Below are 24,708 nucleotides of genomic sequence, written 5' to 3'. Positions count from 1 at the left end.
CTCTTCTATCCTTCACTTGAAAGGGATTCCCTAGACCCTGAGAGATAGGGAAGAGAGAGGAAGAGGAAATGATTAGCGGGGCCTGGAGATGTAGAGGCTGAACTTAATGGGACCCACAAGAAGGATTAGAATCCCTGTTCACCAGCTTCCCAGCCTATGACTGAGTGATAGGGAACCACAACTTGTTGGCGTCCAGGCCATACTGGTGAGGACTTTCCTTGGGCAGCAGATTGCTCATCACCCTCTGACCAGACAGCTGAAATGACTCATGTGTGTTCCCCCAAGACTTTGCCCAGCTCTCTGTCTGGCTTACCCCAGGTGGAGAAATCCTCCTGCCTTGCTATTACATGAGTGACTGCCCACCACCCCATGCTCCCCACCACTTGTACTTGGTTAGACTGAATGAAACCATTTAAGAACCTTCACTCCCACCAGGAGATGTAAAACATGCCCACTTTAGTTACCTTTCCTGTCTTCTAAACTTTTCTCAGGAATTCCCTGGCGGTCCAGTGGTTAGGACTCCGTGCTTTCACTGCCGAGGGCCTGGGTTCAATTCCTGATCTGGGAACTAAGATCCCGCAAGCCGTGCGGTGCGGCAGAAAATAAATAAATAAATACATAAATAATAAGTAAACTTCTCTCATTTACCTTATTGTTTCCAGTGGAAGGAAGGCAAAAGCTGAAGCAATCTTTCCTTTCCTCCACGTACATTCAATAAATATCATGTCTCCTTTTGGGTTGGGATTGAAAGGAATAATTCTTTTGTTGGCTGGCTGACCATCCCTTACATCCACATAATTTTTTTTTTTTTTTTTTGGCCACGCGGCTTGTGGGATCTCAGTTCCCCCATCAGGTATTGAACCTGGGCTATGGCAGTGAAAGCCCGGAATCCTAACCACTAGGCCACCAGGGAACTCCTCACGATTATTTGTTCATTAAACATTCACTGCTCGGCTATAAAGAGTCTGGGTCCCTGCCCAGGAAGGAGTCCTAAGGAAGGAGATAGAAAATAAACTTGGTAAGGGCCACTGAAGAGGCCTGAGTCAAGTGCTATAAGGACCCAGTGGGAGACAGGCAGCAAGGGGCCACTGTGAAGCCTTTCTAGAACTATACTTTCTAGTCCAAGCCAGTAATTGCTGTGGTAACTCTGAGCTTTTCTTTACTGGGCAACCCTCTCTCTCCCTTGTTACACAAGCACTCCCTGAAGAGATTGAGAAAACTCCCTGAGGGCAGGGACCTAGTCTAGTTATCCCTAGCACACTGCCTGGCTCAAAAAGACTTGCTGGGCTTCCCTGGTGGCGCAGTGGTTAAGAATCCGCCTGCCAATGCAGGGGACACGGGTTCGAGCCCTGGTCCTGAAAGATTCCACATGCCGCAGAGCAACTAAGCCCATGTGCCACAACTACCGAGCCTGCACTCTAGAGCCCGCAAGCCACAACTACTAAGCCCACGTGCCACAGCTACTGAAGCCCGTGCGCCTAGAGCCCGTGCTCCGCAACAAGAGAAGCCACCGCAATGAGAAGCCCGCACACCACAGCGAAGAGTAGCCGCCGCTCGCCGCAACTAGAGAAAGCCCGCACGCAGCAACCAAGACCCAACGCAGCCAAAAATAAAATAAATAAATTTATAAAAGAAAAAAAAGACTTGTTGAAAGAATGGGTAAGTTATTATCCTTGGGAATATTTAATATTTGCCAAATATACAGAAATAAAGAAATATAAAATAAAACATGTTCAGAAAGTGCATGCAAAGAAAAAGAATGATTATAAACCAGCCTACTAATAATCCTTGTTATTTGACTATTGGTGCACATGCATTTTTCCACTTTGAATAGCACACATCCGTGCTTTGCCTTTACCACTATTTAAGCAACAAAAACCGACATTTCTTTAGCTCTGGGGTGCCAGGCACTTAATGCACATCATCTCAGTCCTTACAACAACCCTCTTTCACAGATGAGTCAGCTGAGCCTCAAAAGGTAACCAACCTATCCAAGGTCACACAGCTAACTAGAGCCTGGAAGCCTACTTTTTAATCCCCAAGTGCCTGGTAGTCTCATGCCCGCAGGCAGAAAAGATCTCTCCAGGCATTCCCCTGTTGAGTTCTGCCTGCCTTATCTGCTTTTTTAGGTAAGTCTCCCTCAGGCTGAATCTAGCTCTACCCAAGGCAAGATGAAATATCTGATACATTGGACACAACAGGTCCAAACCAGTTATGTCAGTGGTAACTCTGACCTTTTCTTTGCAAGATGACTACCCAACTCCCCCTGGTTAAGCAGAAACTCCCAGAGCTCCCTCCTATAGCCAGGGCCCCAGAAGGTTAGTGGCTTTCCCTCTCCTCAACCTGCCTCTCTCATGTGGCTGACATTCTCGCTGGTACTATTTCTTTATAATATTGTTGAGATATATACACGAAATGAAACCTGAGCCCTGGGTATGTCTCGTCACCATGGAAACGACTTCAAGCCTGAGTGCCTCCAGGAGATGTGGGTGCTATTCTTCCAATGGTCATGGAAATAAGGGTCTGGGAACTGAACAAAGCTAAAACAAGCCCCTGTTGGACTCATGGCAGTTTTGGTAATAAATACCATGTTCAATATAGGACTGTGTCATCAGCAGCGTGATCAACCTATATTCTCAATTTCTGACACTGTGCTGGCTTGGTTCAGAACATACCAGCCCAATGAACATCAGCTCAAATTATCCTTCTTTTGTGAAGGGATGTTTTAAAACACTATGAAGGTGGCTCAAAGATTATGGTAGAAAAAAAAAAAATAAACAGTCATAAATTTCAAGAACATTCTGTAGATGAATTTTTGCTTCTGGGAATGGGAAACCAAAGTTTTCCCAAGAGACTCCATTATTAAAGCCATAAATAAAACATCCCTGATTCAGCGGCTTGGTTGCTGTGCTTGTGTGGCCGCGCTTTGGAGAAGTGGCTCAGAATTGGAGGCAGGCAGTCCAGGGAGGCTGCGGAGGTGAGCTCATCTGAGAACATCCTGCTTCTTCTCCCACAGGTTGCTAGCACATCAGTCCAGGGTGTAAGGATAACGAGCAAATTTTGCTTTATTGAAGACGACCCAAAGATGGTTACTACAAACATTTCAAACAGGATCCTAAAATGCAAGGATGTTTTTCTAGCTGACACCCTTCCTTTTTTTTTTTTTTTTTTTCCCATAAAAGTACACACTCTCCTCTCGAAATAAAAGCAAGCAGCGTGGTGCAGGGACCACTCACCTGATTGCCTAGGTGCCCTGTATTTCAGTTCCAGTTCTGGCTACTTACCAGGCCCGTGACCAAGTGTTGGTTACTTAACCTCCCTGGGTGTCAGCCTCCTTTGTGGAGGGATGACTGTTGGATCCTAAATATCCTATGTGCTAGTAGTGCCCATAACAGTGAGTTCCAATCACTCAGCAAATAAAAAAGGACAAGTGACACATGTTAAGGCCTATTTGGCCTGGGCAACGTGCTGGACCCTTTACGGCTGTTATTTGATCCTCACAGTAACTTACGCATCGTTGCTTGTACCCCCAGTTTACAAATGATGGAAACTAGTCCTGAGAATTGCAGTGACTTCCTCAAAGTGATCAATGGATAAGCATGCAGTCAGGCTTCAAATCCCCATCTGTCCAACTCCAAAGCAACCTTCTTTCTATTTGACCTTGCTAATATCTGAGCTTGGAATAAAACATTAACATGATTTTAATTCAAAATAAATATAACTCGCTAGTTCTGTCATAGTTTTCAAATAATTTGCTGATGCCTTGAAAAATTCAGCTTCTCTAGCTAGTCTGTCTCTCATAAAAAAATGATCCCACGTCACTTGGGAATTAGAAGAATCTTCATGCAACATGAACTTTTAATCCTTGGCTTGTTCAAGCTGGCCTGGAGCATCACCCCTAATGGCCCCATAGAACTGCCATGTGTTAGGATACTTCAGTCACTTCGGCGTGGGTAAGTTTTTGGGTTTCTATCTTTTAAATCAGTCTGAACAACTGAAAGTAACACTTTTTTTTCCCCTCAAAAGAAATGAAAAATAATAGTGCTGCAATCAACAGCCGTGAAATCCTGTAAAATAAAGGTATAATACAACAACTCTTCCTCAGTTCTAAGCTCTTGGCTTCCAGTGGAAAAGCCATGGTTTCCATTTCATGAAAAAAGAATAAAATATGAGAGAGCAAAATAGCCATGACATTTTGGGTGTGTGCTTAGTCAGATCTGCCAGAAAGTTTCCTATTTGGTAGTTATTCGTTTTTCCTGAACAGCAGGCTGGGGACACAGATATGGTGTGGGCTTCAGAATCAGAATAAGAGTTAAAAAAAAAAAATCCCAGCTCTTCCATGGACATGTTATTTATGCTCTCTGAACCTCAGTTTCTTCCTCTGTAAAATGGGGATGCTTCGTGGGATTGTTTTGAAATTAAACAAAAAATATACATAAAGAGCAAAATACAATCGTCTTCTTTATCCCACTCCAAATGCAAAACAGACTTGAGCAATTCATAATGATAACAATCATTTTATTATCATTGACTCTTTACTGGCACTGGGCTAGCCCTTTCCATAGATTACCTTTTTATTAAGGGAAACCAGTATTTGAAACCACGTGTTCTAATTCCAGGGCTTGCCCTGTGCCCTGCTCTGCTACACTATTATTGGGTTCAGATTAAAGGATTTATGAGCAATTGCTTCTGCAGGAAACAGCTGCCTGAGGGTCGTGGTCCGTGTGGCTAGATATTTGGCCAACAGTAGGGAAAGCCATGCACAATCCTTTGTTCTCACTCAGCACAATTAGTACCCCTGCTTTTCTGCTCCCTGGGGTTAGTTTCCTGACTAGACTAGGCACATAATAGATGCCCCCAAAGTACTTGCTGAATAAATAAATGCAAATTAGTAAACTGATTGCTCACAGTGTAACCATTTACTTTATGTAATATTTAATGCTAACCTCTTCTCCATTCTTCTCTTAGGGAAACTAACATGTTAAAGAGACTTTTTTCTTAACCTGTTAAGTCTCCGCATTAATTCAGTATTCACCAAGCACTTATTAAGTACCTACTATTAATCAAGGGGCCAAGGATTACATATGTAATCCATTACTGAGTATTAAAAAACAACAAAGCCTTGCTTATATTCAGCTGTGGAATACACAATACTTTTTAGGTAGCATTGACCTTTGTGGCTCTGTTTAATTTTCTAATTTGCATTCCCTGAACCCTATTTATTAGGCAGTCATGGTGGGCAGACTGGGAAAGTGTCTTTTTTTTTTCTGGAGTATAATTGCTTTACATACAATGTTGTGTTAGTTTCTGCTGTACAACAAAGTGAATCAGCTATACGTATACATATACCCCCTCTCTCTTGAGACTCCCTCCCACTCCCCCCATCCCACCCCTCTGGTCATCACAGAGCACAGAGCTGAGCTCCCTGTACTATACAGCAGCTTCCCACTAGCTATCTATTTTACACATGGTCGTGTATATATGTCAATGCTACTCTCTCAATTCATGCCCCCCCACTCCCCCGCTCCCGGGTCGACAAGTCTGTTCTCTACGTCTGTCTCTTTTCCCGCCCTGCAAATAGGTTCATCAGTACTGGGAAAGTGTCTTGTGAAGCCACACTAGAATTAAGGCTAGAGAGGAATTCCCTGGAGGTCCAGTGGTTACGACTCCACGCTTCCACTGTAGGGGGCATGGGTTCAATCCCTGGTCTGGGAACTAACATCCTGCATGCCCAAAAAAAAACATCCTGCACGGCCCAAAAAAAAAAAAAAAAAAGAAAGAAGGCTGGAGAAGAGAGAGGCTGAAATTTGGAACATGGTGTAGGGAAAGAACAAAGAACATAGGGCTGTGAAGTCAGATTGACTATGATTCCTGATCCTGTCACTAGCAAACCTCAATTCTGTCATCTACAAAATGAGGATGGTCAGCATTTGTCACTGTTTTCCCACAGGGTGGGAAGGACTCCTAGAATGATATGAGGAAGTACCTCACTGTGAAGATCCTACATGAGGTCACAGAAGCAAAGCACCCAACACAGGGTCTCACGCAAACCAAGCACTCCATGAACATCTCTGCTCTTCCCTCCCTTTCTTCCAGCGTGATCTCCTGGACAGCCACTGTGGGCTATGAGAGCTTGCAAAGGTGAGGAGGGTCCAAGGGCTGCTGGTCTGAGACTGGTTGTCTCCTGCACATGTTATCTTTTCTCTCCTCCCTGCCTGCCAAAGGCAAACAGGAATGAAATGATAACAGGCATAGGCATTGAAGCAAAACAGGTCACAGGAATAAGATAATGCACTCAAGGACAAATAAAAGTTAACTGTAGCTGGGCCCAGAATAGGTAAGTAAAAAGTCTAGGGACGTAGAGAAGGTATTTCCTATTTTATAGGGAATAAGCTTTTCAAATATTATCACCAATGTGAAAACTCACAAACACATACACTTGTGTGGCTTTAATATCCTCTTTGCTATTTTGGTTGCCTGCACAAGGTAGGAACTCTGTAAGTTATGGATGCAAGCTTTTGAAAAAGTGCTTTAAGATACAGTATAAATTGATGATGTCTAGGCAAATATGTTTAGCCTTGTTAAAACCGTACTTACAATGACTAGCTATGCAAGGTTGTGTGTGCATATGGACGAGACTAGAGGAAAGGTACTTGGGGAAAAAGACAGCTACTTTATTAGGATGGTTGAATTGCCTTACTCAGTGGCTAGAACCTAACAGATGTTTAATATTTGTCCAGTGAGTGAGAAGACTTGATTTTCCATATATTACAACTGTGAATATTTATCTCCCTTTGTTAGCCAACCATTCAGAGATAATGTTGCCTCTTTTTGACATTATTTTGTTGTTTTACTTTTTTTTCCCTTCACCTAATGTAATTCTATCTCTAAAGAAAATTGGTATAAACAGAAAAGCTTGCAGAGTCTAAGAATATGGGGCTTAGTAGACAGAAATGATACATTTCTGCATTTCTGATCTCCAAAGCCAGGAGAAATGTTTGTAGATAAACAGAAGACCTGATTTGTATTCATCAATCAGCCAAGTGTCCTTAGGGAAAATAACCCCTCAGGGCCTCAGTTGACAGCTCTGTGAATAGGGTTAGACAGATGACCACCTACAGGTCTGTCAGTTACTTTAAATGTTAAATGTCAAGATAAAACATGCCGGGTCAATTAAGACAGATGAGCCCTCCAAAGAATTAATATTTGAAAACTTTATTTTCTCAAATGAGCACCAACACAGATTGGAAATATGACAGAAACAATGCACTTTTCTCTAATATTGAATCACTATGTACAAATACAGGAAAAGGTGAAGACAAATTACTTGAAAATAATTATCTTTGTTATTGAAGCAAAGTGACCTGAAAATGCCACTGAAAAAAAAATTTTTTTAATTAAAAAAAAAAAAAAGAAAAAAACCCAAACCCAACAAATACAGTTTGTAAACACAAGCATAAATAGAGTCTGTATTGAAAGATAGTCTCTGCAGGTTGGAAAAGGGAACTGACTCTCACTTTCACCAAAATGTTATACAAAAACACACGGACAGATAGAATTTGGTAATATGAGAACAGCTTGTTTCTTCTTGGCTTTACCTGTCACTGCTGGCCAATTTCACGACTGTATTTTATTTTTAAATATTAAATATCTCTTTCCTTGAACTAGACCACTACCATGTTTTCTCATTTGAGCAGACTCTTTTTTTAAAATATGTAAGATGATTGTGTTCAAGATTTGATTTCCCAGCCTCTTCCTGAACCTGAGGCAATCTGACCTTAAAAAAAAAAAAAAAAAAAGGTGTTTACCTCCAAGGTATGTGTATTATTTTATTGACGTTCTTTCTACCCAAACCAGTTTAATGTTTAACATGATGTGGCTTCCACAACAGCTGGAGCCCTGGGTTCATGATGAATACACTCACATCTCAGTGAGAAACACAGCTTTGACTCTGCTTGATCTTCACAACAACAGATTTCCTTTACAGTCTGTAAAAGTTGAGCACACAAAGAAAGACAAAGGAGCAAACAGGCAACAGCTCCACGCTCAGGAAAACAAAATCCTCGAGGGTTGTGCTGTTGGTCCTCTCAGAAACAAAACCACCAGAGAAAAAGAGAAGAAAAATCTTATGTGCCCAAGGTGTAAACTGTAGGTACAGTGTCCCGAGTAAAAACGAAAACAGGAGGCACAATCCAAAGTGCTTTACACACACACACACACTTAAAAACAAGACTCCAAGACTCCAATCTGTTGGAAATTCTTCCAACAAGAGGAATCACTCTAATTTGTTACTAAATTTATTTGATTTTATCTATTTTCTTTTCTAGCCAAGAGTGGTGCAAGAAAATATTTCAATTCTCAACTTGGTAATGTACTGCAGAGTCTGTTCCATTAGGAAGAAATGCAGAGAGGCATTGGTTTATTGCCTCTGTCCAGACTAAAGTGATGGAGATCTTTTTTTTCTTTTTTCTTTTTTAAGAGTATATTGGTGATCACTGTTTCCCTTAAGATATACTTCAAGAAATGCAGAGGAAACCACAGCATTTAAAAATGAAAATAAAAAGTGCTCTCAGGGGATCTGAGAAAACAGCACCAAATATATTATTTAAAAAATTAAATATTATTTACAAAAGTATATTTCACAAGCAACTGTTTCTTATATATCCACTTGAAAATCTTTTTGTCAAGGGGACACCTCTCTTTTACACACTGATCCACCAGTAAAGATTTACTCTGCTGTCAGGGGAACTGGGGGAGCACTCAGGCAGGCCCAGCTGACGATCGGTGGACATCAGCAGCCTGAGACTAATATCCCGCCCAGCAGGCTGGGTGTAATCCAGGACCGCCGAGGCCATATGACTTAGGGAGGTACAGGGGAGATGGAACTAGAGTCTGCCGGTTGGACTTCAGTTGAAAATGAAGGCAGCTGCTGGCTGAGGTATAAAACTTCTTCTGAACCTCAGTATAAATAAAAGGTTTTATACCTTTTCCTTTCTCACTTCTTCTCTCCTTCCCTACTCCCTGCACCCCACCCTAGCTTTATCATTGAACTCCAATTCCCCAAACATCCCAGGGGTGAATAGATGAGGTCTTTGGTTATGCTCTGAGTCAATAATTTGGTGAGGAAATTAAGAAATGAACTGACTGAGGCCTTGAGTTGATGCATCTCCATCGCTCAGCTGCGGTCTCTCCAATACTATAGACGGTAGATAGACAAGCCATGACTGAAGCTAAAGTTATAAGAAGCACTTTTGGTTGACACAAAGGGAAAGCCTAATGAGTTGGGTTTTCTTCCCCTGTTGCAACATGCTGCTCAGATCTCTGGCACCAACTACGGTGCCATGCGCCCATTGGATGCTCAATGGATAGTAATTGAAGAAAATACCAGAACCGGGGTCTAACTGGAGCCTGCTCTGATCCTTGTAAGAGTCAGAGGCCCCACCCCCACAAACACAGTGGCACATCAGTCTCCTCTGCCCCTTGAAAATTCTAGGGCATCTCATGTCCAGTTTCTATGTCACCACGCTCCGTTTTTACACACTTACCCATGTCCTCCCCAACCCCCCATACCGTCTTCTCTTTATGGAAAGGATTATCAATAGCCAGGACGTTTCCTGAGTCAAGGGGCTAATCAAAATACAGAAATGAGGGCCACTGCCTTCAGCAGGGATGGGGAGGGGAATCTATGATTTCTATGCTGGCAAGCCAGTTTAGGAATGTGAAAGTTGAAATTTTTTTTTTTTTTTTTTTATTGAGATCTGGGGCCTGGGAGCCAGAGGAACTATTTCTCTGGGATCACAAATGAAAAGACTTCTTCTGAACCTCAGTCTGCTTTTTAGTAACGTGGAGAGAACAACTTAATCTCCCAGGCTACTAAAAGCACCAAAAGATGTGGGCAAGAAGCCTTCGGGAACAAAATTCGATTTTTAAGAATCCTCTTTGTCTTACAGAAGCTGTCTGCTGCTAAACGTGGGGCTGGGCAGGACCACACCCATCTCAGCCCCTCGTTCCACAATCAACACACAGAGACTCAAAAAGGCATTTCCACAACAGACTCGCCCCCTCTGGGAATTTGGCTCAATTCTGAAAATGTCCTGGGTTGGCTGCTTTAATCTTGGTTAAGAATTTTACAGGTTCTCATCTCCATGAACTCACTCTTTCGTGACTTTTAAGGTGAATTTTCCTATGGGATCAGCCTACTTGGGGAATGAGATGCTGAGAATTACCTAACAAAACCTACACATATCTTAGCAATAATAATATTTTCAGTCTAAGCAATGAAATTAACTCAGTTAAATGAGTTTCGGTCATGCACCATGTACTGGCTAAATTGCTGTAGAACAGACTTCACAGTGTTGATTAAACGTAACAAACTCCTCTCTCTCTCAAGAGCCTTACAGGGATTTGTTCTCCACTTCCCTAATATAACGAACTTTGGATGGGGAGGTGGGGAGTGGGGTGTAATACTGGAATTTATAACTTGCCGTTTGACATCAAATCTGAGACCTTCCCATTGCTGGATCAAATTGACAGATCTGTCTCCACACAAAACATTCAAGTAAAAGAGAACAGCTAGGGGCATGAGGAATCTACCAGCCAGGTTATCACTAAGCTCAAAGCCTTGAGACTTTGTTTTCCACGATCTACAATGATAGAACTGGAGAAAAACACCCAAAACTCTACGTACAAAGAATTGCTGATCTCAGTGAAGCCATTGCATACCAAAGAAGAAAGATGCACTTAACCTGTTATGGTTCAAACCTAAACTATTCCCGGCAATGCCCCACCCCACCCCACCCCCTTCCTTGCCACAATGCTCTTCTCTTACTAAGGTTCAGAAGAAAAGGTCAGTCAGAACTGCTAACTGGTTCTACTTTTTATTTTCTCTGGCCCAGTATCAGAGCCATTTCTGCAGGAGCTCCTAAACTGCACCCCCCTTTGTTCCCTGTTATCCTCCATCACTGACTTTACTTGGTTGCTGGTCAAAGCCTTTGGGACGTTTGGATCTTGCACCCATTGCAAATGGCAGTCCCCTCTCCTGTCACCTACAGTGGCTGAAGAGGCAAAGATGATTACCCAGAGGAGCAGTGAGGCATCAGAGTCATCAAAACCATCTGGGCTTTTCCCGAGTCACTCACTGCTGCCAGGACACTCCCCAGCTCGGCCCAGGGGAACCAGGCCGGCCCCTGCCCTGCCAGCTAGAATTAGGGCCACTTCTTGTGCTCATTTGCTAACCTGGCACATTTGGTGTCAGGAACAGAAGCTTCTGATCAGAGAGAATGCAGTCATGAGGTATTTTTTTTTCTCTTTGTCCTTTTAGACAAGTCGATTATTTCAAGCCTAAGTTCCCAGGTCTCCAGGAGCAGCACAAGTTTGTTCCTACCTCTACCCTCCCGTCCCCTACCCACCCGGGACCCTCATGGTTCCCCTCTTCCTCACACCCCTGCGCTGTGCCACTGTTCTCCTGACAAGAGGCCATCAGGCAGCTCTTCAAGGGCCCTGGGGCCTTTATCAAAGTGGGCTGCCGCCATGCGGGCAGGCATCTGTTCCTTTCGTTGTTTTGCTTTCAGCCAACACTAGAACAGAGAGAGAAGCCAGGATCAACTCACAAACAGATACAAAGCAAAGAGACAGAGAGACAGCAATTTAGAGGCTGGTCACCAGAAAGATGGTGGCAGGGTGGGAGAATGCCCCAGATGGCAAGGCCCCTAAATGGATGGAACCAAGTGTTCAGTCACTCTCTCACGCTTGGGTAGAATGTTCGGTTGGATGGCATTCACGTGGACACTGGGTTGGGTAGATGTTCTCCAATCAGTCCCAGCCATTGTCCTTGATCATGTGTGCTAGCTCAATGATGTATTTGCCTTCTTTATATTTCTGGCTGCTTTCAAAGGCATGTTCCTAGGAAACACAAAGGAAGAGAAAAGATACTGAATGACCGAAGACAAGCAGATGACTTTTGGAGCACAGGAGCCAAGGCGGGGCCAATGACAGGTACCAGGACCACTGAAGTCTGGCTCCGGCGTCACCCAGACTCACTGAGAATTCCTACCACTCAGCACACTATGTCCCCTCGGCTTAACTGCAGCACTGAGGCATCAGCAGGACTTTCTCAATATTTACAATAGAATTTAAATATTTTAAATTTAAATGTTCTGAATTTAAATATTCTAAATATTTTCTCAATATTTGCAATAGCGTTTCTTCAGGATCTTTGCTCATTCAAGTCTCTGGCCAAACGTCACCATCTCAGTAAGGTCTTTACTGAAAATCACAACTTCCCAGGCAGCAATCCCTCCCTGCCCCCCTCTTTTCCTGCCTTATTTTTCTCCACAGCACTTACCACATTCAAACATGCAGTATAACTTGCATATCTATTTTGTGTTTTGTCTGTCTCCCACTACCACAAGATAAACTTCATGTTTTGTTCATTGATAGATCCATCTATATATATATGTATGTGTGTGCGTGTGTGTGTGTGTGTGTGTATGTGTGGATAAAATCTTAGGGGCACTTGGTTTCTGATGTTTACCAGAAATCTGCCCTATGGAGGTATCCATAAAGTTTCTGTGTCATTATTTTATTTTATTATTATTTTTTGGCCCGTCTGTGCAGCTTCTGGGATCTTAGTTCCCCGACCAGAGATTAAACTCGAGCCCTCGGCAGTGAAAGCCCAGAGTCCTAAACACTGGACTGCCAGGGAATTCCCACTGTGTTTTAAACTGTGCTTGTTAGGCTTAGAGAAAAGACATTCAGGAACAGAGACAAAATATATTGTGAGGCCAAACAGTTCTCTCTTTTATTTCTTATCTTGCTATTTCCATGTCAGATGTGTTAAGTTTGTTTTTCCGTCATTGCTTTTCTCCAGGGAAAAAGGAGCTGTAGGAACTCCAGGCTGAAGGACCTGGCAGCCCTTGAGCCCTAGCCAGCTGCCAGGCCTCCAGAGAAGGGCAAACCCAATGCAAACCAGCTGGGAGGTTACCAGCTGAAACTTACAGCACTGCAGGCTCTCCCAGCTAATAAGCCCCACAGAAATAAGTCCTGCCTAGGAGTGGGATCAAGGTGATATTCTATTTGCAGACACAGATACAGAAAACCATCTTGGTGTATCATCTGAAAAACACTGGGTATCAGGGTCATCAGATGGCAAAGCTCAATGTGCAGAGCAGTGGACATCAGCTCTCCCTCCCGAGTCCCTAAATTAGGAAGGAGCTAAATAAATCCTACTGTCGATAGATTCTGGGCAGCATTTGTATGGACTGTATCTTCTGTTCTAGAGCTCAGGGGCTCCGGGTCTCAGAACAAGAGTTCAGACTCCAGCCTCTTGTTGAGAGAGGAATCATTCCACATAGCGGAGAGGGGAGGGGCACCGAGAGAAAGTGCAAACACACCACACACATACAAGAGCTGTGGGCTCAGCAGTAATTTCCCTGACACCTCATTATTCCCCAGCTCCGTTTGTGTGTGTGTGTCTGTGTGTGTGTGTGATGTGTACACAACCAGAAGAATGTGGTTTGCGAATAGGACCTATTGTTCCATAGTAGTGTATTCAGGATAGAGAGGAGGAAAAAACAAAACTAGGAAAGTGACAGTGTGTCCCTATTAAACAAAAAAAAAAGAAAGAAAAAAGTCAACACCCCTCAAGCCACAGAGCACTTGCAAAATGTCACAACTGGATTCCAGGAGACAGCACTAGATCTGGAATTGAAACAAACATCCCCCCTAAACCCCACGTCTACGGCTTCCTAGCATCAGAAGCATCATTGAAGCGTCTGACTTCCTTTTACAATTTACAAAATTATAAACTTTCTATTTACAAAATTGGGATAATTACAAGTACTTCACAGGGTTATTATAAGGGTCGGAAGGAATAGTAGAGTGAAAGGTTGGAGCACTGGGCCTGGCATGGGAGAGGTGATCAATGAATGTTTGGGGAGATGGATGGTCCTCTGTTGTCCTATCCAGCTGTTGTAACTTCACCTGCGGGTTTTCCCCCTTGGTATCATGACTATAAACACCCTGAGGGCAAGAACTAGATCTCATTCGCTATTGTATCCAGCACAAAGGTTCTTAATAAAGCTTTGTCAAAGGACTGAATCCTTTTACCTGAAGAAAGGAGCAAAACCAACCAAGTCAGATTTATCTTCTGTATATAAATCCAGCACACGTTCAAGGAATAAGACAGCCAAGAAGTTGGGAAACAAAGAGGAAGCAGAACACTTTTGGATAATCAAAACCAGAACTGTGGTCCCCCAGATCACTCAGAGGGGACCAGTGGCCATACAGGGGGAGAAGGGCCAAGGCCAGTTTCTCCCGTAGGAAGCTGTGGTTAAACCTTCTTGGCATCATGAAACACAGTGTCTAGGTTTTTTCGTTCTCATTCTGAACATTTCAAGGAAGACATGGAAAGACGGAATCTAAAGGCCACGCTGCTGCACTGAAGACTTCACCTGCAGCCGTTTTTTAGATCTGCACTTTTTTTTTTTTTTTTGGCCAAGCCACGGAGCTTGTGGGATCTCAGTTCCCCAACCAGGGACTGAACCCGGGCCACGGCAGTGAAAGCCCGGAATCCTAACCACTGGGCCACCAGGTAACTCCCCAAGATCTGCACATTTTTGAACTTTATTTATACGCTCCCTGCTCCCACGTATGCACAAGCTCCCCCACTATCAAAGTCCTGCAGAGTGGTGCATTTACTGCAGTCAACAAACCTACACTGATGCGTCCTCATCACTCTGTGGGCGGTTCTGACTACTCCTTCAGGCTCCTTCCCGAGCTAGCTAACGGCAGGTCCTATGAGCCAGCCCCACACTGACCCTCTGCAACTGACAGGACAGGGGATTTGAGGCGTTTTACATGGAATAAATTGCCCTCCCAGAAACAGGAAGACTCATTTTTCAATATTCCCACAATGAGAGACAGGGCAGAGAAAAGCACTGTGAAAAGATCTGCCAATGATAATAATAACAATAATACAAGTTGACTTTCACTGAACACATATACCTCCTCTCACCCTGGCAAGGGACTGCCCGCTCTCCCCGGTACCAAGGAGATGTTAAAAATATCTGTGGAGTTAAACAGTGCAGGAATAAGTATCCAGTTGGGGAGGTCCAGCCATGACTATATCTGACAGTGGACATTAATTAACACAGTATTTGATGATGCCTAGCACAGGGGCTGGGACCTAAGGGATGTTCTGGGGACATTTACTGGAGCATCAAAGAACATGGGCTCTGCAGTCTGACCACCACCTGGACTCCTCTCCTCGTTTGGCCATGTAATGGCTAGACAACACTGGACATACTATTAACCTCCCTAAGCCTCGGTTTCCTCAGCCATAAACTAGGGATTAAAATGGGTAAATCCTTATCCTCTAAGGATTCTGTAAAGAGTAAATAAAATAATGTACGTCTGGAATGCAGTAAGTTGTCAGGAAATGTTATGTGCCACTGTTATTATTACTATTACTATTATTATTATTAATTAAATTGAGAGGGGGTGTGTGTGTGTGCATGTGTGTGTGTGTGTGCGTGTATCAGGAGCAGGTGAAGAAAGGAGTACGAGGAGTGACTGTCAGTGGAAAGGGGATGAGTGTGGCAAACAGAAGTGTGCCAGGAACTGCTCTTTGAGCTGAGTTTCCCATCCTGGTCAAAGATAATCCCACAAGGCCACGGGAGGCAAGTAGAAGAAAACATTCTTCTAACGTGTGGCTCTCAGCCAGTTCCTTCACGGCCCTCTCTCCACCAGTCAGACTCCTTGGTACTTACATATTTCCAGCCCAGAGTGGTTTTGCAGTTTTCACAGTAAATGTCTGCGACGGCGTGCAGTCCTGTTAGCAACACGCGCTCTTCTGCCGGCCCGCAGCCCACGTTAACTCTGTGCCAAGGGACAGAGAGAGAGAGAGCGGGGCGTCAGGCACATGCTCACCATCAGTTGTTCAAGCTGGACTTGCAGCAAAAAATTAACTGAGTACAGCTGCCTGAAGGGAAGCCAACACTGAGAAGAGCATCATCTCTAACTGAAACCAGGAATAACCTCCGAAAAGGTAGCCACAGGGAAACGTCTCCGTTGAGATGCATTTCAGATCTGCAAGTTCTGATTCAATGAGTCTACTAAAAGTAGTCTTTATGGTTGAGACTCTGCTCAGAATTTTTCTAACAAATGCTTTTAGCCTTGTGATTGAAGGGGACAAACTGACAACCACATTGAAGTCCACAGCCATGAGCACAGGTCCTCAGAGCTTCCTGAGGACTGATTGCAGCCAGAGATGTCAATCATGACGGCACAGTCCTGTCCTGATCACAAGGATGGGTGAGCCCCATCTATCAAATACATAGACTCCTTCACAGAGCACCTATTATTTTAGACTGAACACGCTAGATTTCCATTTTCACAGTTCATCAGGTTTGCTTTCCTAGAGAAAGCTGTAAATAATGCTGAGGGCTGTGGCAGACTGTGCATCTGTAGGAGGGGATGGAGGCTCTTCACTAACTCCACTTTATGAAGGCTCCTCCAACCTTAGTCCTCCAGCAGATCCTGGTGTCCTCTGTTCGCCCTCCTTCTCTTCCCCAGAGACACATCTCAGGTCTAGTTATGAGACCTCCCGTGTTGAAGCTCTCAGAAGCACTTCAGCTTCTTCCCTAGGAGACTACAGCCCTCTGTACTTACTGGGGGTAGTGACTATATTATTTTTAGCCAAAGATGATGCCCCCCCCAAAGTCCCCAAGGATGACTGGCTACCACTTGTGGTAAATAATGCTCCGTGTGTGTGTGTGTGTGTGTGTGTCAGAGAGGACAGGTTCCATTGTTTAATTATCATTGAGCGTTGCTTTTCCCCACCCCTCAATATTTGCACCGAACAATGGATGTACCATTCAGAGACACTCACACTGAGTTAAAGAGGTATGCTCGTCCTTGACTTCCTTGGAACGACTGAAATGCAAGAAGACAAATCGATAGTTAGAGATCCATTTCACCCACCCATTCGGGAAACCAGCCCCAAAGCACAACAATCATGACCTTGCAGGGCTGACACGGCTAAAAGGGAGCAGTGAGCCAGTTAACCCTCCAGCTAGCAGATGGCATGGTGGGAGGAGGAGAAGGCAGGATAAACAGAGCTACAGAGCTCGGGTCAGCCCACACTCGGACTGTTTTCACCAGCCCAGGTAAGAAAATACCATTAATCCACACTGGCCTTTCCTGGACCCACTTGATTTCAGCCACCTGTACTGCCCACAGCTTTCAAGTCGGCTAGGGCATGGAAACCAGCACAAGCACCTCTGCTTGCCCTCTTGGTTCAACCCTGCAGAAGACAGCAAAGAATCCCCAAGGTAAGAATAAACCACCAAACCCACACTTCTCACTGGTCTTGCTTTCTTGGAAATCCTAACTGCTAGACCATCCTCCTAAATGGCAGCACGAAAGCTCTCCTTTTGAGGTGTAAGCAACTTCATCTCTAGATCACAGGAATGCTCATTAAGCAGTAATCCCACTTTAACTTCTAGCTTAAAGAGGGACTTCTTTCTTCTGGCTGGAGGATGGCAGGGAACAGGAGAAACAGGAGCCAGAGCTTGCCGTGCGATTTGGCATCTACTTCCAGTAACACAGGCCCTATCCGTGTTTTTCTCCTCTGGTTACACTGAAACGTCTGGCTGACATGAGCCATCCATGTACTGCATTTCTGCCTGCATTTTTAATGTGGCCTGACAACTGTACCCTGAATTAAACATCCTGGTCTGCTCTGAAGACCACTCTTAAAATAAACAAACAAACAAACAAATAAGGGACTCTCCCATGACCTCTGTTATTCACTGGCTGAAGAAATCTATGGGTGACTGGTTAACAGATGACCAAAGGGTAGGAGAGAACCAGACGGGACACAGATCACTGCCCATGAGACAGCTGTTGTCAGAAGCACAGGACTTTAGGGATCAGTGCTGCCAGCCGGAGAGAAAGGTAAAATTCTTGACCTGTGGAGAAACTGCCTTTGGGGAAGCTAGATTGTTGGTTGCCTCCAACATACAAATGTACCAGAAGCCTTGGCTCCCAGGTGCAGCTCTGAGCAGCAGGCAGATGTTCCCCAGCTGCTGCTCAGGCTGAAACCAGATCTCTTTCCTTTGGGTCTTGAAACATCCCCGGGGAACATAAGAGCTCCAGGCTAGCACTGAGCATGAATAGGAGTGTCACAGCCTCGAAACCTGGAACTGGAAGTCCATGCCAAGTGTTTGGATGAGACAATGTCCCAGCAACACAGACCCTATATTTGGCCAACCTGTTAGTTCAACTTTGGAGCACAAGACATCCAAGCACCGCCAGGATAGCAAAAGCTTCACGATCTGGTCCCACCAACCTCTGCAGTCTCTTCTCTTGCTACTTTCCCACTGTGTCCTTTGCTCTAGTCAGGCCGAACCACGTGCAATTCCTGGAACTTACATTGCACCAACTCTGACCACCATCTTCCCTGAGATGGGGAGGCTCCTCCACGTGACCAATCCTAAGCCTCAGCTCAGCTTCCTCCCTTTCGTAAGGCTTTCTCTGACCTCCTCAGGAAGAGATACCCATTGGTACCCATGTACTGCACTCCTCTTGTTCCCTGCCTGTTCCTTTTTCTTAGCTCTTAGCATACTGGATTTAAATTGTCTCTCTGTCTAACTCACTCACTAGATTGTGAGCTCCCTGAAGGCATGAACCATGTCTTCAATCTCTCTCTGAACCCACAACACATAGCATGAATCTGGCATCATTTATAAAATATTTATTGCATGAGTCAATTGCCTCTAATTTCCTTTTTTTTTTCTTTAAATGACTTTATTGGTATATATCTGACATACAATAATAAAGTGTGTATATTTAAAGTGTACTATTTGATGAGTTTTGATACCTGCATATACCTGTGAAATCATCACGACAACCAAGATTATGGACTATCTGTCACATTCAAAAGTTTCCTCATGTCCCTCAATCCGGCCATCTCTTCCCTCCTCACTCTCTTCCCACTCATCCTCAGGCAGCCACTGTCTACTGTCACTATAGTTTGTATTTTCCATAATTTTTAATAAATGAAATCATACAGCATGTAGTGTTTCTTGCCTGGCTTCTTTCACACAGCACAATTCTTTTAAGATTTATCTATGTTGCTGTGTATATCAATAGTTCATTCTCTTTTCATTGCTGAGTCATATTCCAGTCTGTGAATTTACCAGAGTTCATTTATTTTTGGTTTGATTTTAATAAGGGATTTGGACTAGTTGACCTCCAAGTCTCCTTCAAGCTCCAAGATTATATTCTCGTATAATTCTGTGGTCCTACATTACGGATAATTGGGAGTGCCACCCTCGAGGAAACTTTTATCAAGATCTTCAAGTTAGAGCTTAGAAGAAGGTGGTTATGGGAAAACAAATTCTAGAAGAAAGCAGACTGGAAAACGACAACATGAAGCAACACAGCTTCACCATTTATGGCAGGAAAAGACATTCACTTCTCAAAGACTCACAGATCACCTGCTATCTGCTGGGCACAATGGGAATGCAAGGAGAGAGGCAGCACCGTAGAGCTTTTCAGGGCAGCAGTTCCCCCAGAAGGTACACAAGACAATCCTTCAGGGTAGGGGGAAAATACTCGAAATTTTATCTATTTAATTTTATCTTTAAAAAAAAGTTTCACTAAACAGTATTCAGCAATGCTTTCATTTTATATGATCTTTGTAGCTCAGAATTGATATGCCTGTACAAAAATTAAAATGGAGGATGTTCAGAAGAAAATGCAGGAGAAAATCTTTGTGACCTTGCGTTAGAAAAGATTTCTTAGATACTACACCAGGAACACAATTTATAAAAGAAAAAACTGCTAAATTTCATCAAAATTTTAAACTTTTGCTCTGAAAAACACTTTTAAGAGAATGAAAAGATAAGCCATAGACTGGGAGAAAATATCTACAAATCACTTGTCTAACAAAGGACTTGTATCTAAAATATACAAAGAACTCTCAAAATTCAATAATAAAACAAGAAACCCAATTTTAAAATGGGCAAAGATTTGAACAGACTTCACCAAATATAAACAGAAGGGAAACAGGCCCATGAAAAGATGCTCAATGTCACTAGTCATTAGGGGAACGCAAATTGAAAAACATAATTGACAAATCACTATACACATATTAAAATGGTCCAAAAAATTTTTTTTAACTGACAAAACTAAGTGCACTCAAGAATGTGTAGCAACTGGAATTCAGACACTGCAAAATGGCACAGCCATTTGGATAAGAGTTTGGCAGTTTCAATTACTCAAACGAAATGAAAACCTATGTTAATACACATAACATGGATGAATTTGAAATGCTTTAGCTAAGAAGAGCATTGGTTGCCAAAGGTTATAGGTAAGGGGAAAGTTTGACTACATGGGTAACACAGGAGTTGGAATTTTCTTATCTTGATTTCATTGGTGCATAAGAGTATGCATTTGTCAAAATTCATTGGATTTTTTAATTTTTATTTTTAACTTTACATACAGTAAAATTCACCCTTGTTGGTGAAATCCAATAAAAATTTTAAAATAAGCCCTCTCTAAACTCCTATATCTGAACACCGTACTCCTATATTTGTACAATTAGGAAATGTAAAATATTTCCTGATCTATTTAAAAGTATTCCAAACAAAGAGCTTCAGAGGAGTTTGAAGTCTCGTTGAAAGGTACTTTTCTAAACTACAAAGTTCAGCAAAAACCTTTGTATAACTGGTGGGTGGGTTGGAAAATGGGGATCATGATTTTTGTAAGCTCAAGGATGCAAATGTTCCATTTGAATCTACCTTTGTAAGGAAGTTTTCATTAAGGGCAACTGTTAAAATGAAGTATAGAAGTATACTCTCCTAGGGACACACCTCTGAATTACTGAATCACAAAGTGATAAACCAAGATTTTTTTTTTCCTAAAAAGAGAGCATATTCAATCATATATACCTTCAATAAAATAAGATTAAAAGCAAATTTACAATTGTTTTATTTTTTCTTCCATCCTTTTAAATTACAGAAATTATTAAAATTTTCTAATGTTTGTTTATAATGTAGGTATTACATAGCAACCCATGTATACCATTTATAAGTAAGTAGACATATTAGGAATACATGCTCAAACACTTTACTGGTAGGGGTATGTGATTTTAAAGGTTTGGAGGTCACTGTTCTGGGGGTTCCAATCTGTTTCAGGCAGGGCCTGAGAGTCACTTTCTCTGGCCTGACACAGATTCGAATTCCTAGAGAGTAGGGTTGGGGAGGGCACATGGCAGGGAAGAGAGTTGCCAGTCAGGCCCAGAGGCGCCTCACAAGGCCACCACGGTTCCTCCAGGCCTATTCTTCGAGAGAGAGTGCTGGCAGAGGTCCACACTCTACAAAGGGTGCCGAACCCAATCAGGGCTGTCTCGGTGGCAATACCTACAGAGGTACCTCCCCAGCGACAGTATCTATGAGCCTGTCTCCTCAGCCTGGCACTCAGGACCAACTGAATCTCTGGGGCAGGATTCTGGAAGCTCTTCCACCGTGGCTTCCACACTGGGCCCCTGCCAAGCCAACATTTATGATGAGAAAAACATTCACAGAGAACAACAGGCATCTTGCAAATAGACACAGACAAGAATAGCCCCGCTGGGTCGCTGTCTCCTGTGGGCCCCAGCCCAGCCTGGCACAACGAGGCACGGTCTGGCGCTCCCTTGAGTGAGGGTGGTACCCAAGGTGGGGAGACTGAAAGGAAGTGAAGGAAGCAATTAGAATGAAGCAAACAGAATTTCAGACCAGGAGATCCCAAACAGACTGTCGGACACATTTGTTTGCTGTCATTACTGCCAGGCAACAAGGCAGCTCTTTTCCATGCTGTATATCAATGAAGGCTGGTATTCAGGACTGCAGAAAAGGTTTTTTTGTTTTTGTTTTTTAAATTATACAAAACTTTTCTTCTGTCTTTTAAAGGAAGGTAATAGTTCCAGGCCCAGCCCTTCCAGCCAGCTCAAAGGAACGGAAAGGGCTTTGAGTTTCCTGTTTAGTAGCCAAAACCACTGATTTCTGGCCCCTTTGAAAGTCTGGAAGGCAGCAATCCCTTTTAAAAGTAGGAGGACCATTGAAAAAAACGAATACTTGTGGGGGGAGGTGGCAACAGAGCAAACATGTGGGTTCCTCCTTCACTTGAACAGGCTCAGGCACGAAGTCCTCCTAGCATGAAGCAGAGCCTCTCAATCTCCTCTCTCTGGGAACGTCAACCATTATCAACCGAGTATGTGCCCCAGAAAGTGCCCAGAGATGAGGGAAGCAGACGCCCACCTGACTACTCAGCTGTAACACCTGGGAGCTAGACGAGCCTTTGCATATCTTCCTATGATAAGAGGATCTCATCTTGGCTCAGAAATTCAGGATAAAACCCTGGTTTTACAACTTCAACTTAATTAATAGCTACTTGACCTTGGGAGAATTATTTAGCCTCTCTCGGCTTCCACATCTTTTACATCTGCAGATGGAAACCATGCCTATTTTCCAAGTTGTTGAGAACAAGAAGTAAAACAAGGTAAACAAAGTGCAGAGTAAAAAGATCAGTTCCCTACCTTCCCTTTTTGGCCTTTTCAGGAGCCTGGAGAAGACAGAAGAAAAGGTTGACTCTAATCTATTTGGTTCTTCAAAATTCTTTTCTTCAGTGACTTTTTGGTGTCCCCCTTTCTCTATATTACGGCATAAGGCCACTCTTCCACTCTTTGTAACTCAATATCCATAAAAATGTAGGGATGGAACTGAAGCTCCCCATGATCCTTTCCACTAGTAATAATATGAGTCTGTTAAAGCACCTGGTGCTTACTTCACCAACCTACCATCCATAGGCACAGTGTTCATTACATGGGCTTTGAAGAGGAAGGACTGGCAGAGTTTGAGCCCCGGCTTGGCCATATACTTGCTATGTTACTAACTTGGTCAAGCCAATTAATTTCTCTGAGACTCAATTTCCTAATCTGTAAAATGGGCACAATAATATAGTATTCACACCCACACCAGATTTGTATAAGAAATAAATGAGACACTATATATGAAAGAAGGTACTTCAAAAACTTCAAGGTATGAAGGTACTTCATAAACTTCAAAAAGTTACCTTTTTAAAAAATTAATTAATTTATTTATTTTGGCTGTGCTGGGTCTTCACTGCAGCATGCAGGCTTCTCTAGTTGCGGCACGCGGGCTCTAGAGCACACAGGCTCAGTAGCTGTGGAGTGCAGGCTTAGTTGCAGTATGTGGGATCTTAGTTCCCTGACCAGGGATCAAATCCGGCCCCCCTGCATTGGGAGCTCAGAGTCTTAACCACTGGACCACCAGAGAAGTCCCAAAAGTCACCCTTAATGTATACAATTCAGGGGCTCTTGGTATATTCACAAGATTGTGCAACCACACCACTATCTAATTCCAGAGCATTTTCACACCCCAAAAAGAAATCTTGCATCATTACCAGTCACCTTCCATTTCCCCTGTCCCTGGCAACCACAAACCTACTTTCTGTCTCTATGGATTTGCTCAAGCTACTATATGCTATACTATGTACCATCTCAGTGAGAAGGTAACAGAGGTAGTAGACAGAGATACAATGGAGGAGTTGTAAAACTCCTGCCTTGGGGTGTTGGCTAAACACCCCACCTCAACATTTTGCTGGGGAAGGGCAGGGCAGTCCCTTTTCCTTTCTCATTCCTTTCTGCATCCATGGTTAAGCCTGGTGGAGTTTGCTATTCAGGGTCAAAGTAAACCACAGGCTCCATTCCAAAGAGCTGAAACCCAAGCAAAATAATACTGGATCTTGTTTGGGTTTCACCCTTGAGGAAGCATATGGAGAAAGTGGGAAGGGTGGTAATAAAGAACAATGAAAATGATGAAAACTTCCACAATTAGAACATGGTGTAGTTTAAAGAAACTGAACAGTTAGGTAAGAGGAAAGAAGATTAAAGGGGGTTTCTTCCATCTTCTCTGCAATAAGAACAAGAGGAAATAGACTTAGACGGAAATAAGAGAGACTTGGGTTAATTATAAGGGAAGAATTTCCTGACTCTGTATAACTTCCACACTAGGACACAGGTCACCAGGAAAGACTAGGAAAGAACAAAGCCATTTGTATGTGTTCATGGCTTACAAAAAGTGTTCACACATCTGTCTAGAAACTTCAAGATGGGGTAAAAAGCCATGTGTGTTGCCTAGGGGCAGAAGTATGGCTGCTTCCAGCCCTCTTTGGCTGGCTTTGAGCTTTGGTAGATCTCAACTCCTCTCCCATTCCTGAAACAGATGGAGGGAGGGGCAGGGAAGGGACTGGCTCTAAAGGAGGAAATATCTGCTGTGTGGAGTCATAAAATTCCAAGGGCATGGGAGCATACACGATGCAAACTATGCAAGGAACTGAATGGCAAAAACAAAAGGTGGTGTAGGGCCTGGGGCTTGGGGGCCACATTTAATTGCTGAAATGCGGAGATTTCGGGATCTAAGTCACTTAAGTCACTTAACGATCAGACCTTTCAATTCAGCAGATGCCGTCAGCTCTCAACCTGCACTCCCTCCTGTTCTCCATAGAGAAGGCCTGGAAAACATGCATTCTCCACAAGGATAAAGAGCAGGGGATTCGTATGATCAGACAAGCCCCATCCTCTACAGAAGAAAGGCTGACATGTCTGTTCTGGAAGACTGGCTTCTGAGTTAGAGAGTGAAC

General features: G+C 43.4%; 1 protein-coding gene across 4 annotated transcripts in view; it reads right to left on the bottom strand.

Moving 5' to 3' along the window:
• Positions 1-24,708, bottom strand: part of YPEL2 (yippee like 2) — a 188,773-nt gene that overhangs the window by 116,177 nt on the left and 47,888 nt on the right. For 3 of the 4 annotated variants that reach the window (XM_082372105.1, XM_082372104.1, XM_082372106.1), the window contains 2 exons: positions 16,889-16,932; positions 15,768-15,876 (listed from right to left, as the gene is read on the bottom strand). In XM_082372105.1, the coding sequence (XP_082228231.1) occupies positions 15,768-15,876; positions 16,889-16,932 (153 nt within the window). Of the gene's footprint in view, positions 1-7,199; positions 11,902-15,767; positions 15,877-16,888; positions 16,933-24,708 lie in introns of those variants that run through there. The other variant, XM_082372107.1, reaches the window with a different exon arrangement.

Source organism: Balaenoptera borealis (genome assembly GCF_965194805.1).
Source record: "Balaenoptera borealis genome assembly, chromosome: 20".
Classification (NCBI taxonomy): Eukaryota; Metazoa; Chordata; class Mammalia; order Artiodactyla; family Balaenopteridae; genus Balaenoptera; species Balaenoptera borealis.
Note: the sequence above shows the minus strand (reverse complement) of the source record. Positions and strands in the feature narration are given on the sequence as shown.